Raw genomic sequence first — 19,037 nt, forward strand, 5'->3', positions numbered from 1 at the left:
AGGTAGACCCATTATTGTTCAGGTGCTAGTAACTGCATACTAAAAAACACATTGTGCACATTGCGCATCTGAAATGGGATGGAAAGATTAATTTTTTAATATCAAGATTTTGTGTAACTTAACCTTTCTTATGAAATCACTTTGTGCCTGAAAGTCATGCAGGTGTTTTGGTTAACACATCTTGTTTCTACAGTACTTTTGCTGTTTGTTTAATGGCAACCAATTACATCCCTATGCAGTCTGTCCACCCACATTTTCTGTCTCATTCATACAAACCACAAAGATGAAGAACTGCTCCGAATAAACGGGTTGTTATGCAAAGATTTGACGCTTACTGTAAATAATTGTCTTTTTTAGTTTGTGGTTTTTTTGTTGTTGCTTTTTCTTTAAAGGTCTTGCTCTCTATTTTCTTTTTTCTTGGACACCAGTTCTAATTTCATTGAAACCAGACAAAAGTTTAATTACAGAGTTGTTAAAGTTAACAGTCTATGTGGTACTTGTGAATGGTATATTCTTAATGCAAACAAGTAAGATACAGTAAAAATTTTCTTTGATAAAATTTAAAACTTCGATGGAAACTTTTACGCTTTCTTCTTAATTTTCTCTTTTGCGGTATCCGCATTCATTTTTTGATCTCAGTTTTTATCTCTCCTTCATAGCTGTCCTACATTTATGAGACCCAGTGGCCTGTAGATACCAGCCATTTTCTCAATATTTCTCAATTTAGCTGAAAACAAGCCCCAAAGTAAGAGCAAGAAAAAATCATCACATAATTACTGGCACATTATTTCATTATTAACAGCTATTATGTCCCTCACTTTGCTTGATGTATGCACACGTGTGGGTGCGTTGAGTGTCTCTTGCACAGACACAAATACCAAAAATAAATCATGTATTCACATGTTTTCCTTTGCACAAAAACACTTTTAATGCTCATAAGTAAGAATATGCACGTATACTCATCCAAACTTGTTCAGGCTGTTTTCTAGCTCTGCCGAGAAGTACATAATGATAATTACAGTTTGGGTCTACATCCCAGAATTAACCAGATGAGACACAAACACACACAAATTCCCTAAGAGCCAGGGGCTGATTTGGTGCATGTTGACTGTTGTGCAGTGTTGGAGCAACCCAGAGCTGGGAAATGGCCCATTCAACTATTGTTCTCTATTAAAAACTCATGGGGACCGTCAGAGTTACACTGAGAGACGTGCTTGGCCAAAAACCTGCAACTAAAAAATCCACAATGTTTATGCATTTACTAAAGGTGCTGTGTAACGTTATGCTGCACTTACTGGAGGAAGTCAGGTGAGACTGAGTAGAATTGCAGTTAAAGAGTCTTTTACCTGATCTCTATCATATGAGAAAGAGGGGGTAACAGAGATGCAGATATGGACAGATGAAGGTAAATGCATACTTTAACTCAGATAAGGACTGGAAAAGAAACAAAGGAGAAACAAAGCACAGCTTGGGTTCAGGTGTGTGTGCAACCACAGAGGCTTGTAAGTGTTTACAGTGTGTGAAAAAATGCCAGTCAACTCTGGTGAATCACTTGTGCGGGCATACCAGTATTTCATGTGTCTGTAATTGGTAAACCGTAAAGGCATTTTACTAGGCCACCATTTTAATGGCTGTTTTACACAACAACATACAGATGCATTTTAAAGTAGCCCATCCAACTTTGTGTCTAAAAATTACTCAGTGCACTTTCTATTTGCATTCTTAATTAACTCCTGATGTTCATCTTCTAGACAGTCTATGTTCTTTCATATTTGCCCAAACTTAGATTTTACTTTCTGGCCACATCTCTAAGCAGTTATGTCTACAGGTTTTGAGAGTGACAGAAATTTAATTTTTCACAAACTTTGCTGGTTCAGTAATCTCAGGTCTTTTTGACAGATGTTTCTTCGGCATGGTTACAAACATTTCATATGTTTCAAAGGGTGTCATTGAGAAATTCATAAAGTTTGTGTAAAGCTCCAACTGTTACTCAACAGAGAATCTATTGGAGGATGAGAAACATGAGAAAATGCAGAGCCCATGTCAACCCCACGCAGAAAGCCCTCTTCTTAGGATTTAATCCAGGACATTCCAGCTGCAAAGGCAGTGCAAACAATTGTGCCACCAAGCAAAGAAGCACATTTTAAGGTTTATTTTCTAGCTTTAGAACAACAAATCAATGAAAACACTTTATCAAATTGAAAGCACAATATCAAAGCATTTTACTACATCTATTTAAAAACAGTGCTGAATTAATTTTAGCCCAAGCTTATTTAGGCCACTGTGGAGGAAATAAAAGCTCTGGAGCCACAGGGTGTAGATCCCTTCCTTAGTTTAATCATCTTAAGAGAATTGTATCAGTTCTTGCTGAACTTTTTTTAGCACCCCAAAGGTTTTATTACATCAATTTATCTGGCTGAATAAATTGATGTTCCCACCCAAATAACTGATTGATCATTTGACAAATAGTCCCCTTTGCTAAATGGTTACCTTACAAGCAGCTATATCCATGCCAGGAAAGCCCTTTAGCTCCAACATACTTGTCTATTTTGATTGTACCATGCTTAACGAAAGAGTGGTTTACAGCTCCACTTTTCTTTAAAAAGAGCAAAATATATCTTCACATTTAATCAGGATCACAGATCACTTGCCCTTATCCTTTCATTGGATCTTTAAATCAATATACTACGGGTTTTATTGGCAGGACTGAAACATACTGCAGAAGAGATCTTACTGGTTACGTTAATTTCCTTACACTGTGAAATTAACTGCGTAACATCTGATCACTCTTCATAGCAACCTAGACTCAACCATTATAAAAACTTGTGTTATAAAACATTTCTCTCAATCTCTTTTGTGCCCATGACTCAGCAATCAAACTTGTCTTTCCTTCCTTGGGCTTCTCTCCTTTCCTCTGGTGACCCTGAGGGCAGGACTGTTGTTTAGAAGGCCATCACTAGTTCCATCTGGGTGGTGTCTTAGACTGCCTCTTTACGGCTACACTGCCTACCTAATCAATTGCCCACTTGCGCACACACATATATTCCAACTCACAATCAGTTTTGAGGCAACTGTGACCAATCACAGTTCTACTTAAGGGTTCTATGCATAAACGACCAATTGACTTGAATATGGGTTGTGTGTTTAAGAGCAAGTACGTGCACGTGTATTTACGACTGACACTAATTAGCAAGGCTACTGCACCTACTTCCTCAGAACAATTTCCTGTGATAGCAATTATTAGGTATGTGTGATAAATTCCAGGCCTTCTTCCAGTTGTCTGGAGATAGAACAACAGAGAAAACACACAAAAAGGGGTGGGAGTGGGTTTAAAACCCAGAGGAAGTTAAGGAGATTGGTAGTTAAAGAGGTTGGTGTCAAAGGAGTGATGAGGTAAAAAAAAAAAGTCAGAAAAGCCGTTGAAAGAAAAATATTACCAAAGTAACTTAGCACAAAGTTAAAAGCGGATTCCACAGGTAGTATCTTTACATCATGTTTTAATGTGGTGTTTCTTCTGACAGTTGATGCAGTGGTTCTGCTTTTGTGTGTCATAAATACTAATAAATTCTACAATGTCACATATAAGCTTAATAAAATGCTTGTAAAGTAAGGGGTATTTGTGATTAGCTGCAGCTTTAGGATGAACTCCTGACATACAAAAGCGGTGTAGAGGGTTGCAGAACAAACTCCGGTTACAGAACAAACTCTTACCACCACCATCAACTGAGAGTCAAACTAAAACAAGCCTGTCTTATTGGACTGATACAATAAGATTTGAGCATAAACTTTACATAAAGACTTAGAAAAAACAATTTCCAAATGATCAAGTCATCCATTCACAAATAAAGGGGAGAAAGAGAGATAAGGGTGGTGCTGGACGTAGCACTGACATAATAGCATACCTATAGGCTGGACAGCTGACACGCACGTCGAATGTAAACATGTGTGTCATAGGGCAGGGGAGCCTAGACAGACATGATGAATGACCAGAGGTTCCCACGAGGCGACATACACACACAAATCTGCATGAAGAGGGAGGAAGGTGATGTGTGGTCAGCCCCTCCTCATCACAGGAACACAGAGAATCCCATTCACAAGCTGTGGTGTGACCCTGTGTCTCATCATTACTTATGAAAACAATTGCACTGTGGTTCCAGTACTTGTGTGCATGTAGCTATGTGAATGCCTATGAGTGTCTGCATGTATATGCTCTATACTCACGACTGGATTATTCAAGGAACACCTAGAAGCTGGTAGGCAGATTTTTTATTTTTTTTGTTAAATTGTCCTCTGCATTACAGCATTGTTCAGAATTATATACTTGAATGTTTTTTTAGGTGCAAACATGGTTCACTATGTGTGTGCCCAGGATGCATACATGTAAGAGTTTGCAAGCTCTCTGTGTGCATTAGTGTATCTGTGTGTGTCAAGGCCCCTTGGAGAGATCAGTGAGCGGGGACATGACCTTACCAGTATAGCTGGTCTCTCTGCCTGTTTAGTCAGAGTAACCATGGCGATGGAGCTTTGCAGACAGGATGTCTACATGGGGGATTTTAAAGTCATAATGTTGCTATTCCTTTGAGCTTCGATAGGCCATAAAACAGTGTAACTAAATGGCAACATGAGAATATAATGAACACAACTTAATTTTGGGTTAAAGTTTAGATCTCATTTCATTTACACTGTGTAAAAAACTTGATTTTCCTTTGGTACAAATTACATTTTTAGTGAATAGCATCTGAGTGCCAAACTGTGCAATTACAAAAGCACTGACCAGCAAGAATTCTATGAAAGTCAACTTAATTCTATAATAACGGTCTTTAACAATCCATACCACTTCTTTATGATGCAACATACGTAAGTAATACATGTATTTGTGTTAAATACGTATGTTATTGAGGTATCGGTCAAGACTCCTCATTGTGGATTTGATGCATTCCCTATTGTTGTACAACATAAAAGTTATCTTTGTGATTTCATGCTATTATCAAGTTATCTGATATTTTGAAGAGAACGAAACAGCAGTGGCCATGAATTGACAGAGCCAGTGTGGTAGGCCCAGAAAATGCTTTAGAAACCCATCTACCAACTATCTTTAGGAGCTACATGCAAGGACAACAACAACACAAGAACTGAAGAGGATTAAAGTTAGACATGTTTGTAAAAATGCTTTTTTTTCCCTTTGCTTCTCCTTCTTAGTAATGCAGTGTAAGAGTATACATATAAAACCATATGAAGTTTCAATAAGTCATAATGTATAACATTATAGATAAAGGTTGCTACAAATTGTTGCTATAGTTTATTTTCGCAAGATGCACCTTGACAATACACTTCTTGTTACCATCAATAAGGTTTGAACATAATTCAGGTTGGGTATTTGACAACTCTCTGAGTCCTTGGCAACAAGTTGGATTGGCAAAGTCCAGGTTTTAAAGACAAATACACAATTTTTAATAGGCGTGAGTTCAGTACTTTGAGAAGGGCTTTAATGATAGCCTGTCATATACATTGTAAATCATGGTTTGATGTGTTTTGGGGATCATTGACCAGTCAGGACAACTAGCTCTGTCCAAATTTCAACTCTTTGAAACAAACTGTCAACCTCGATAAAACGGGAATTGGTTGGGAAGTTCAAAAATAACCCAGGAACATAATATTAAGTTTGATTTTACTGGAACACCAGTGTCACAGTCCAAAATGAATTGAGTTTGAAATCCCAGGACACCAGTTAAAACAATCCCAAACTTTAAAACCAAAATGCAAGAATCAAGCTGAGACTTTCAAACCCTAGAACCTTGCACCAACTCTTTAACATGGTGGTGGTGGCCAAAATATCATGCTTTGGAGGAGTTGTTTTTCTGCGAGTAAGATTTAAAATAAAGTTGGCGGAATGATGAATCAAAGGTCCTCTGCCATGACAGAGTCCTCAAAATTTCTCAACTTCACCTCAAATCAACAGCAAGATGACTGAAAGTTGAACTCATTGAGAAAACACACCAATTGAAATAACAGCAACAATGCAGCTAAGAAGAGTGGTCAAATGTCCAGCAAGAAATACATCAGAAGCTTTTGCAGTTCTCAATTGATGCACATCTTGTCAGTGTTATACATCATAAGACCTACTAACAGATTAAAAAATAAAATAAAATACAAGTAGCATTTTACATTAATGTGAGTTTTGGTTATCTTCCATCAAAAAACATTAGCATTTTGACACAATTACACTTTTCAGTTGACAACTAGGTTTTTTGCAATGTACTTATTTGCTGATGTGCTGTGTTCAGTCATTCTGCTCAATACCCGTCCTTGTGTCATTTTATGCCAGCCACACTTTGTTCCCTCCCACCCTTCACAGCTCCACGCAGTACTCCATATATTTTTCATCTAACACTCTCTCCATCACCATCCTCCCTACTTTCCTTACTACATCATCTTTTTTTCCATTCCTTTTCAGCTTTTGCCCATGCACTATTCTACAACTTATCTTGTGCTAAGTGTTCAGCTTTTCCTATAATTCTTGCATGTTGCTCTACTAAGTATAACCAAACTCTACCCTCTTTTTTCTCATTTTACTATCTTCAATTATATCCCTATCTTTTTTCTTATCAAATTCCATTGCAAAATGTAAACACAAATAAGCTCGCCCACGGTTTTAACGTCTGCATAAGGATTAGCTTCAGAATCTGCGATGTAATGACATGAAGTGTTATCCAACTCTGACTATAGAAACATCTCAATGATGGACTATTCAAAACGTCCAAACACATCATTTCTCTATTGCGCACCTACACCCTGTGACCCCAGAATTATTTAATGAGTAGCTCCTCAGGAGACCATATGTGTCTGTGTGTGTGAACACTGTACAGTACGGTGGAAACTTAATCTGGTGTGGGATGATAGAAGAGACCCGGATTGCTCCTTATACATCAAGCCTTCAGCTCCATATCCGAAAACGATAATAATAAGCTCTCTCTAACATTTACACACATAGACACACGCACACACACACAAACATTGGGAGCTAAGGAAACCCAGTAGGCCATGAGAGGATATTGAATATGATTTCTCTCTCCTTGTCTCTTTTATTCATTACCAGTGTTGAAAAGCCAAGTTTTTTATTTTTTATCTCTCTCTGTCTCTCTCTCTCTCTCTCTCTCCTTCTGGCTTACAAGCACACACACACAAAAACAAAAAAACACACAGGCTCATACAGAACCTCCCTTGCTCGCTGTGGAACAAACCTCACACAGTTTGCTTCAGTTGACCTAGACAATTGCCACATTATAGAGGAGAGAGAGGGAGAAAGAAGAAGAAGAGATAGAAAGAGAGAGAGAATCCTGGCATTCTGTCAAACTTCTATCATGATTCCTAAGATTTGGAATACCTCAGTTTGTACAGCCCCTTTATTCTATCCCATTCAATCTGCCCTGTCCTCCTTCATTCCTGCATTTATTCCTATCTATACCTCTTGCTGCCCCTCTTTCTCTGCCCTATGTCTTTCCTGCTTAAATCTCTCTCCGCCAACTTGGCCCGGAGCTATGCTGTGGGGAGTATAGCCCCCTTTTTTTAAAAGCAAAAAGCCACAGTTTGTCTAAGTATGTGCATGTCTGCAGACGTGAGTGATTACATGCGAGTTCCACTGAGGTTGTGCGTAGATTTTGCATGCGTATCTTTGTGGGCCATTCTGTCTCACGAAGCTTTGCCCCCTCGCAATTCAACAGTTCTTTAATCCTCATCATCAGTGACCCCAAACCCCCGGCTCCCAACCTCTTCATGCACATAGAATACAATGCATAACAGACCACACACACACTCATGCCCTGTGTGCCCCCTTCATTAACTCTTACCAGTTTAGACTAGGCAGAGGCTCGAACACAAAGGGAAAGATTCCAATAGACTTTGTTGCTGTGTAGGTCAACCAACCATCACACTAAACGTCTTCCTCTCAGGCATCCTCTGATGGTAATACAATACTAGCGTAAGCACAGTGCCATACAACAGCATGGATGTGTTTCACATACTGGGTCACAAAGCAGTTCTGTTAGAGACACCTTGAGCACAGATTGTGTCTTTATCATTTAAAAAACATGCTTCCTGATTAACATTCCTGGTCAAATTAGACGTCAGAAATCAAAACAGACAGGAAGATGGTTTGTATTACAACAGAGACATGCATAGGGTATGCTTTTGGCAGCTGTGCTCTCTTCTAACAGACACAAACATGCCGTCACGCACACACACACACACACACACACACACACACACACGGCAGAATAACTGCCCTGTGTACACATTCTTTCAGTATTCTGTGTGATCAAAGCGGCATAATGGACTTTAAAAGTTGTCTTTTCAGTGTACATGTGCCAATGTTCTCTCTACTGTGGCTCACATTAAAAGCATTTGTCTGCAGCACATGACAAGCAGATATGTGGTTTCTTAGTCCTTTAGTCAGATAACTCAAAGCACGTAAGACATACCCACTGACATACACACACCCACCCACGCACACACACACACGGGAATCTAGACAATTCTGGACAATTTTTTTTTTTCCTTTTTCTCGTTATGTTCTGCCTCTGACTCTCACTCCCTTTCAGTGAAACATATAAGTAAAAGAATTCTGCATGTGTAAATAGGTGATGCAATAAAAGTTTTGAACACAACATTTTTCCTTTTTCAAAAAAAGTATATTAAAAGCATGGTGTTACTTTGTAATCAGCTCCATTTACTCCGATATCCCAAAATAAAATCCATTGCAATGACTGCCTAGCCTATTTAAACCCAGCCCCTTGTACTGCACTTTGCTTCATACTAAGGATCGTTTCTTCACTTTCGAGTTGCTGCTTCTGGAGAAAATTAATTGCATAGGTGGTATAATCTGATGACAAGAACATATTATGCATTCCACAAATGTGGTTTCTATGGAGAAACGGCAAGATGAACTGTTGAGAGAAAGACTAAATAAGTCTATCTTACTCAGATAAGATAGACCAACAATAAAACTTTGTGGTCAGCATGCAAAACAATATGGGACAAAATGTTTGTAAAATAAATTTCCCATTTCAAAGAATTGTGGCAGCAGTGCCATGCTGAGAGATCATTTTCTTTAACACAGACATGGAAGCCAGCTGTTTTTGAAAAAAAGTATGGTAAAATCAATATACAGAGATTTGAAAAGCTGGTAACGAAATACGAGTAATAGGTAAATCAGGGCGCTACATATGTAAATCCTGAATCTGTCACTTTACAGAAATGTGGAAAGCAGGTTTGCAAAAACATCCATAATTTTTTTTTGTACTTCATAATTATGCATTACTTTTTGTTTGTGTATCTCAAAAGAATCCTTAAGCCTGTTAATTGTGGTCATAACATGACATAATGCATTAAAAAATTGAGAGGTATTGATACCTTGCAAAGAACGAGTATATATAGTATATAACTGTATGTAAAAGAAGGGAACTAGGTCAGCAGTGAAAAATAACTAATAATTAGCAACTGTCGACTCAGTTCATCTTTTGTATTACAGGTATGCCTTTAAATACTGTGTTTCCCATCTCTGGTCCCCAGGCTTGACTGCCCTGGATGTTTGAAATGTTTTTCTGTTTCAACAAACCTGATTTAAACTGATGGGTCATTAATGTCCGTCTGTTGAACTTGATGACATGCTGAGAAGGAAATTAAATCATTGAACCAGTTAAGCTGAAGCAAGAATACATATAAAAGTGGAAGAACAAAGAGGTCTGAAGATAATTGTAAAGGAGTCCAACATCCATCATTTAGTTTGAGCTTGAAGCAGTTTAGGAAGGGATTTCTATTTATGTATGAGTCAGAGTGGTGTGTTGGACTTGAGTAATGTTTTGATACAAACTGACCTAAAGTGGAAGATAATGTACTTTCAGCTTGAGCTTACTTCATCTCCAGAATCTCCTCCAGCTGTTTGCGTCTCTCCTGCCGCAGATGGTTGAGGTGTCCATCTCGTTCATGTAGGCACTTCTGAGTGGAGGACAGACGTACTTTAGTGGCATCTAGCTCCTGGCGAGTCTTCTCTAAAGCTCCCATCAGCTCCTCCAACTATTTAAAGGGACAACAGGTTTAGGTGTTAGAATTTCCCACAATAACTACATTGCTATGTTCTACAGTGATTACTTTAGAGGCTGAAGCCCATTTCACCCTGTGGTCTTCATCTTTCACTCGTAAGAGTGTTTATAAGAGGCAGGGTGTCCCACATACTCCTGTGTAGCAGTGCAGAGCATAATTAACTTTAAAAAAAGAGCACTTTTGGACATGAAGGCATAGGAGCCCGCTCTGTTAATCTATTTTTGCCTGTAATGTGTTCCAATAAAATAAAACTTGATATAACTTCCAAAGCACTGGTGGTGAGTTAGCTGTAGGAAGACCATGGAAAAAGGATTCAGCCCAACTCATTTATTTCATGGTAAAGCACAAAAGATCAGTTTTGCCCCCTCACTGCATGTGGGCTGTGTGTAGGAAAGCCCGTGAGTGCTTAAATGGTTAAGTTGAGATGAAATGACAGCCTAAACATGGAAATCAATGGACAGTCTACATCTTGGAGGCAAAATTATTGTGGTTCATAGATTAGTTGAATGGCATGTTCAATGACCCTTGGGATGGAAACAACTTTCCCCTCACCTCCTTTCACCACTTATTTCATCTTCCTCATAAGTGTGGTTCTACTTCATGGCTACTGAAGATAATGTTCAAGCTCTCCAGTGCATCTCCTTCCTCTGCACACTCATGCCCTCCAGCAGTGTGAGCCTGTGTGTCCAAGCAGAGTGCCTGATAGACAGGATGTGACCTCAGGGCATCTTTATCCTAACACAGGAAGGGGTCTAATTGCTCAACAACTACTACTTCACAATAGGATGCAGAACTAGTCAAGATTTTCAGATAAAAATAAAATAGTGTCTCATTATCTTTATTTGACTCTGTTACTTTGAAGATTTATTGTACAGCAAACCTAAAAAACAGTTGTTTAAAATTTGGACTAAAAGAGATACAAAGAAAAAAGAAGCAGAAGGATAGCATTTAGAGGAATAACAGCAGGGGTCAGACATGAAAAAGGCAAGGGGCATCTTTATTGAAGGAGCCAAATCGTTCACACATTTTTGGGACACTGTCTATGTCCTCCAGCTTTCTAGGTGTGTTTCACAGATGTCAGATGATGTGCTTTCTGACTACTCATGAATACCACATATGGAAGAAGATTTCAAAGATAAGACTGTAAGCGAATTCCAAGAATCTTAATGGAAGTGTAGAATTTTTATTTTAGTTTATCAATCAATCACTAATTTTCTACATTACCAAGTCACATGCAAACATGCCCTTATCTTGTTTTTTTTTTCTATTCTTCCCATTTCTATTCTCTGCTCCTGAAGAATAAGTCCGTTTTTGCGAGATTGTTTTGTTTACTTATCTTCCACCAATGCTTTGGAGATTTGGATGCGCACAGCAGCTCGTATTGGCGATGCCTACCGAGGCCATGAGGGGGCCCAAGAACAATTCATTATTTTTCTTCATGCCCTAAAGAAAGATTTTTACATGTTCACATACATTATTGTGAAAAAAAATATAAAAAATTACAACTTTATAGTAAAATTGTGTATGTTTTTTTTTAAATAATCACATAAAAATTATCACTAAATAAAAGTTTAAAAAAATATCAATACCACTTAGGGGCACCCTTAGTGGACACATAGTTCTAAACAGCCACCTAGTTTGCTTTGTGCCTTGGCCCAGATCTGGATATGTAAATAATTAAATGTCAGCAGATAGTTCGCACAAGACCGGAAGTAATTTATTCCAGAAATGTGTTACCCTGGCAGCCAACCAGTAGACAGCGCTACATAGCAGCGGCTTTACGAGTAACTTTACTGAGGATTTTTTTTTTTCGTTTTTCTGCTCTTCAGAAGAACCAGTTCAGTCTCTAGCAATAGCACATCTTTAAAATATAGTCAACAAACAATTTGTGTTGCCTAGAGTCATCCGATGATGATGATGTCTTGATCATGTCATCAGAACACATCGTCATCATTTTTATATCTCTCTAGCATAAATTTGACCCGTTCAAAGAAAGGCTCCTTCTATTGCACACATTTACTAGAAATGGCAAAAAAGTGTTAGTAACAACATGAAAGCTTGAGTATAGGCAGATGTCTGCCTGTAACAAGGGTCGCAATAGGATGCTATGAGGGACATTTAAAGCTAATTCATTTGTGATGATGGACAAGTCAGAATCTATACATTGATCTACTTAAAAGTTTGTATAAAGACTGTAACTTTGCTCTTTACAGACCTCTCTTAACTATTTTGCAAAGAAAAAGTAGCTAAAATGTAAATAGATAATGTGCCATGTTGATAGAGACTTGCCCCCAAAATTGCTGCAACTGTAAGTCAAAAGTGGTTCTCCAAAGAATCACTGAAAATAATGAATTGTTTTATTCCATTTCAATAAAACGTAGTGGAACATCAGTTCCACTATTTAAATTTAAATAGCATTAAATCACAAAAAAATATAATGAAGATTCTGTTTGCAGCATAGCAGAGGTTAAAGTGGTATAAAGAGGTTTATTTTATAAAGTTTTTATTAATTTATTTATTTGTCTGTTTTGCAGGCCTCAATGTAAGCAAATACACTCTTTTTATCTTGAAAGTCAAGTTTCACACATCTAAGTTGATTTAGATGTACCTCCATGACTGCCAGTTTTTAGCTTTTCTCCTGCCAGTCCCTCATTAGTGCACCACCCAGAGTAGTTGTCATTGCACAATCACATTATTAATAAGGAATACAATGAATTTTAGCAAAAATTGGCGACTTAATCTGCTTAAGGGTGATCCTGTGCGTGCCAATTTAGCTCAACTTCAAGAAAAGGCTCTCCAACCAAACGAAGGCCAGCTAAGGGTAGTACACTTTAGTTGATAAGCTGATTGAGAGCTCAAAGGTAGGGACCAAATCCCTCTGGTGCATTCATGCCATGTTCCTGGTTCAAAGGCCTAGTTCAAACGCCAAAGTGGGAAATCGACAGAAAATGCATTGGGAAGGCAGCGCGGACATAATAGCATGAGACAACTTAAGAAGGCCAATGGGAAAGAACAAGGATGGATGGTAGAGGTGATTTCATGAGAAAGAAAAAAGCTGAACGGGGTAGAGACAGAGTGAACGACTTAAAGGATTGGGGTGTGAAGAAAAGTGACCTGGGGCATTACCAATGTTACATTTCATCAGGTCAGGCTGACAGAAGATTTTCAGCTCATTACACATCATGAGACTGATTATTCTGGGACAGAAGGAAGAAAAAATCAAACAAAAAGGGAGGGTGTGAGAGAATGCAAGTTTAGTAGAGCAGTCTGAAACAGTGCCAGGGTCAGGTGGTCTTTCAGACAGACACGATTCTTTTTCTGTTCTGTAATCACGTTCCTCTGTTTTCTTTCTGAAACATTAGAACAATTTTGTTTATCAACAACCAGTGAGCATCAGTCTGGGCATCTATAGAAAGATGGATACCTTTAACCTTTCAACATTTTGTTGGATTACAATCTCTTATTACAATATATGTTTTTTTTATCATTATTATTATTATTATTATTATTATTATTATTATTATTATTATTATTATTTTATGTGATTAATCAAAATAAAGTAGTGCATTACTATGCAAATAGAAAGAAAATGAGATATTCTTTCCAGAGTTTTATTTTTATTAGTAAAAAAAAATAAGTAAAGATCTTAAAAGTGAAATGAACTTTTGTTCAATTGGTCAATGTTTTTTGCTCCATTTACAGGTGCCACTTTTGGGAGTAAGCCTCGATCGGTGCCCAACATGGTGTTTTATTTTATTATGCTTTACTGTCAAAACTGCTGAAGCTTAGCAAATAAAAAAAGAACATTTGTGAATTCAGGTCTGCACTTTGAGTATTTTTAATGTTGCATATTTGCTGTGCGGTAAACCATTCTATTGTAGCTTTGGGTGAATGTTTAACGTTATTGCCCTGGCAGAAAGTAAACACCATTAACCAAGTCAAGTCTTTTATAGTTTTCTTTCAGTGAAGCCTTATTAGTAGCTTTGTCTATTCTGGTTTAGATAACATAATGCTTCCACTGTCATGTTTTATTGTGACGATGGTCTGAAGGCAACTAGATATTATATAGAGGTATTTCTTTAGGCTTCACATTTGCGCAATATTTTGTATTTTTGCAAAGTACTGTAAACCGTTAGTGTGACTAATTGGCTCCTTCTTTTCTTAATGTCTAGAAAATTGTGTAAATAAAAAGCAAGTTGACTGGGACTTTTGGGGTCACGGAGAGTTAACGTCTCAATTCATTCTCTCTCATTTCTTCACACTAATTAACTTGTGTTTAAGCTAAAAAACCTACTTCTTCGCATGCAACAAGTTCCTCAAAAACTGCTTTTCATTTCTTTCCGACTTCTCAGTGGATTAAAATATTGTTTAATAAACACAGTATCCAGGCTGAATGTAAGTTGAGCGTGAAAGTATGCAAAAGAGGAAAAAGCAAGCCACAGTTAACATTGGCTCTGGCTGAATCTTCTAAACTAAGTCTGACCTTCTCTAACTTGGCTCTGCTGTCCACCAGTTCTCTTTTTTCATGTCTCAAACTCTGGTAGAGAGTGCACTTAAAGAAATACAGACATATTTCTACCTCATAATGTTAGTTCTAGTTTTAACCACCGTTAGCTCTCAAATTACTTGTGGCACTCATAAGTAATGCAAGGTCATTCTCATTCAAATGCACACTCACAGCGAGAGGAAACATGCTCCCTTGCCCTGTTTCTTTTTCCCACCGCAGACACACCTACACTCACACGCACATTCAGAAGCACACACATTCATTTTTCTTTATTTTTTTTATTGGCCACATTAAGATGAAGAGCAACCAGCTGGCAGTCGGAAAAATAGACAAACAGCAGGACATGCATGTTTGAAAAAGGCAGACGAGTCTGCAAGACTAAAGTCGGTTTGCTGGAAAAATATATATTAAATATTGCATCCACGCAAATGCACAACATGTTCAATATGCACACATTTCCATGCAGGCACATTTGACAGCAAAATGAAGCCAGATCACTTTAATTATTCCAATTTGATTATTTGCTTTAGAATTTCAGCTACAAGCAAAACTCAACAAAAGCTCATTAAAAAAATAACAAAACTTAAAAACCCATAACTAAAAATTATTTTGAGGTAACATACTATATCACACAAAAGAGTTAAGGTTCTCCTATTAGGCTGCAGATACACATGAAACCACAAGGGGGTTGTTGTTCAGTTCAAGACACTGTACATGAGGCTGTGTGCATTTATAGGTCTGTAATATGGAGGTTTGTGGTCCACCATAAATGTGTGCACCATCATATAAACCTGTCTTTGGGCCTGAACACGGGCGGCCTCTTCCTGCGCCCAAAGGCTCTCCCTATGGGCCGAGGTGTTCATGGTATCCCTCAGAGCCTTCTCCAGCTCTATTATCCGCTCCGCCGTCTCACGCATGGCATCCTGGGAATTGCACAGCTTGATGTGGAAGAGGGAGAAGAGTAGGTTTCGGAAAAAAAGATGCAAAAGCCAAAGACAGAAGTTTTGGTTTTTTAAATTGCTTTGAAATTTGGTCTGAAATTATTTTGAGCTCGATTTTCTGCAACATTGGTTAGTAATGCAGAAATCAATTTACCAATTATTTGAAATTTGTTTTTGCGCTGACGGTTGATTGGCTAATAAAATACTGCAAACAAAAAGTAACGTTTTCTGTCTGCACTTTTTAAGTTTGGGGCAAATTCAGTAAGAGGTACACATTCATTCTTTAATATATCCTATTCCTATCTTTTGATTATGCTTTGCATATGGTCAGTTCCGGACAAGAATTCATACATGTATAGAAATGCTTTCTCACAGAATCATTTTTTACATCTTAAATATACTATAATTGTATGTCGTTGAGAACAAAGTCAAGAATAAAAGGATGTCACACAATAAAAATTTACCACTATGATAAAAACACCTAAGTACCTAATCATAACTGCAGAGTGTGTAACTCTTTGTGTCATCGTTGGCTTATGACTCGCTCATGGCTAGTCGTGACCCAACCATAACATACGGTAAGTATTTTCCTCCAGCTTCTTTTTTGTTGACAAAATAAAATAAAATAAAAAAGAGTGATTTTTGAAGGTCTCTTCCGGTTTTTATTCCTCAGCCACATTTAGACCTAGGAGCAGACACCTGATATTTTGTTTGTAGCAGATACAGACTAAACCACCAACAACTTAAATAATACTGTTATATGTTGGGTGAATCTTTTTGTGCACTTCTAGAAGTCACAAGTTAAGAGTTTTATGTCTGTTGGTTCAACAGCAAACAAGTACACAAACTTCCAGGGTAAATTTTGCAATATTGTAATTGTCACAGAAAGGCAAAATAAAATAAATAAATACGGTTAATCACATTTAGCTGTTAAAGCAATTCTTCAAATTGTAATTTCTGATATCTTGCTGAAAGTTGCACTCACCAATCCTAAACTCAGATCACCAGGACTAAAATGGATAAATGGGAATAATATGCTGCTCCACAATCTAAATTTATGACATTTAGTTGTTAGATCACAAAGACAACCAGAAATCGGCTCATAAAAACATGAGCAATACTGTTTTGCAGTTTTAGTACTAGTGAAAGACAACTGCAGAAAATCTGTAATAATTTTCTTGCTTGCTCTCATGTAAGTCATCTGACTAGAGTGTGCAGATCACACTGTGGCCTTCCACTCAAGCAGTTTGTGTGTGGCCTGTTTGACACCTATAGTGAGGGAAAGAAAATGATCCTTCTCCACACTGGTTGACGGAACCGTGAAGAAAAACCCAGAAACAGAAAAAATAAACCATCCAATGTTTTTTTTCTTCATTTTTTCACTTTCTCGCTGATTCTTAAAGTGTTGATTTGCATTTATGTTCACATGTTCACACTTTTCTTAAAGCGGCATATAAGCCGTGCTGTCTTGTGTGGATGAAGAATCCTGAGTAAAGTGCAGGGGTTTCTGTCCAGGTAAGTTGAATGACAACTAAAATGTCTGAAAGTTCTTGGAAACGTGCTAAAATAAAAATCTTATCAAACATGACAATTTCATGTCTGGTAAACTGAGCGTATCCTTCCTAATGGACATGTTCACAACAATAGCCTAAGTATGCAAATGTGATGTACGTAGCTCAAATAGCAGTGCTATGAGAAAACACGTTTTTGGTTTTGTTGCAAGCAGAGCATTTCTTTAAACAGTACCATAGGTCACACATGAGGATTCAATTGTAATGGAGTCTCCAGATGTAGAGAAAGTCATTTCATGAGACATTGCCAGGAAAACAGAAGTGGGGTGTGAATGCTTTGGATACTTTAGATTAGCTTGAAATATCTTTTAGCTCGTTAATAAAACTGACGCATCAAACTGTTAGTGATGATAACGATATACCTTAAAGCTGGTGAAAGCAAAAAAATGAACTTGGTCTCTTCTTTTCAGCACAGCGCAGCTGGAATTAAGCAACATACACCCGCACACGCACACACACAGACAAGTGTTGTGTGTGTCAGCAGCTCAAAGCTGTAATTGGTTGTGATGGACGGGCAGTAATTCGATGCACCAAAATCAACAAGGGCCAGTCTGACCCCACACAACACACTGAGGCCTGCACACACTCATGCATGCACGCCCCACTGAGAGCGGGCTGCCACCACTGGATCTCTCAAGTGCAACCTAACCAGAAAGCTGTGTCTGCATATGTGTGTGCTGGCACATGTACAGTGCATGTTTTATATGTATGTGTCAAAGTGTACAGACATGTTTAATGAGAGTTTTGTTAGTAACAAGAGAATGCTGCTTTGAAGAATATATAACAGAATTTAGAAAGTTGTAAGAATTATTAAAATCATAGTTTGTGGAGAACATGTCATCGCCTAAAGCCCCTGGAGAAGGATTATTATGATTCTGGCTCTTTTTGGTTTGATGGAAAGATTGCAATCACTTTTATAAACTAATGAAGAGTGAGAAAATACATATTTCCAGCAGCTGTGAAATTAGGATTCCTTGCCTCACATTCATTAGCACACAGCGTGTGCAAAATCGATCATATGTGCAAGTGCAGATGAATGTAAAAGGAAGAGAAAATCTAAATAAAACAAAAGCTTAAAATCCATTAAATAACAGTTGTTTGATTTTTTTTATTATTATTATTATTTACTTCAACAATCTACAGATCTCTAAACAGATTACTGACAGGTGCTGTTGTCTCATCACTGCAGACAAAAGGAAAACAAATGCTGTGCAAATGACTGAAATTAATACTTCCGATGTGTGCTTTCTCTGTGTTTGCAAAGTGCAGCATGGTGCACTGGAGACAATGGAGCGGAGAGATGTTATCAGTTTGTCCCACATAAACTGTCCTGGAATAACAGGGAGACTTTATTTGTGTGTGTTTACCCTTGGAGCGTGCTATGTTCCTGATGGACCCAGAGATAAAGGCAAAGAAGAAAGACCGCATGGGGAAACAGACAGAGGCGGTGGCCATAATGCAACTTTAGTGCTGGATCAAGCAAAACATGCAGCGTACAGACTGCACTGAACGGATCTTTATGGATAGTGGCCTGGAAGATGCTATGTTTAACATACAGTTTCCCACATGAACTCTTTCTGCACTGTGGATACTGTTTCCCTTAAAGTATCCACAGTGAATATGAATATTGTGAATATTATTCAAAGTTAGTCAGATCCTTTTATCTTAGATAAATAATTCATGAGATTCTGGTTCTTTTCCTGGCAGTTTCAAACACACCATGATTAATCTGTTGCATAAAAACAACTAATTTGGGCCTCCGATCTTTCAGAACTAACACAGCTACTCTTTGTCCAAAGTTCTGGCAGAAAAAAAATCATGAAACAGTTTATATCATTTATGGTTGATACCAGGGTCTAACAGTTTTTAGACTTGTTAAAGCAATAAGCCACTTACAGCAGACTTTAACTTAGTTCTTCC

At 37.8% G+C, this 19,037-nt stretch overlaps 1 protein-coding gene across 1 annotated transcript in view; it reads right to left on the bottom strand.

Annotated features, from left to right (window-relative positions):
- LOC129370194 (ERC protein 2-like) overlaps positions 1–19,037 on the bottom strand; it is a 150,278-nt gene that overhangs the window by 62,681 nt on the left and 68,560 nt on the right. The window contains exon 14 of the mRNA XM_055045958.1: positions 9,911–10,071. Within this exon, the coding sequence (XP_054901933.1) occupies positions 9,911–10,071 (161 nt within the window). The remainder of the gene's footprint in view (positions 1–9,910; positions 10,072–19,037) is intronic.

This window comes from Poeciliopsis prolifica, unplaced genomic scaffold (assembly GCF_027474105.1).
Source record: "Poeciliopsis prolifica strain line A6 unplaced genomic scaffold, Auburn_PproV2 SCAFFOLD023, whole genome shotgun sequence".
NCBI lineage: Eukaryota > Metazoa > Chordata > Actinopteri > Cyprinodontiformes > Poeciliidae > Poeciliopsis > Poeciliopsis prolifica.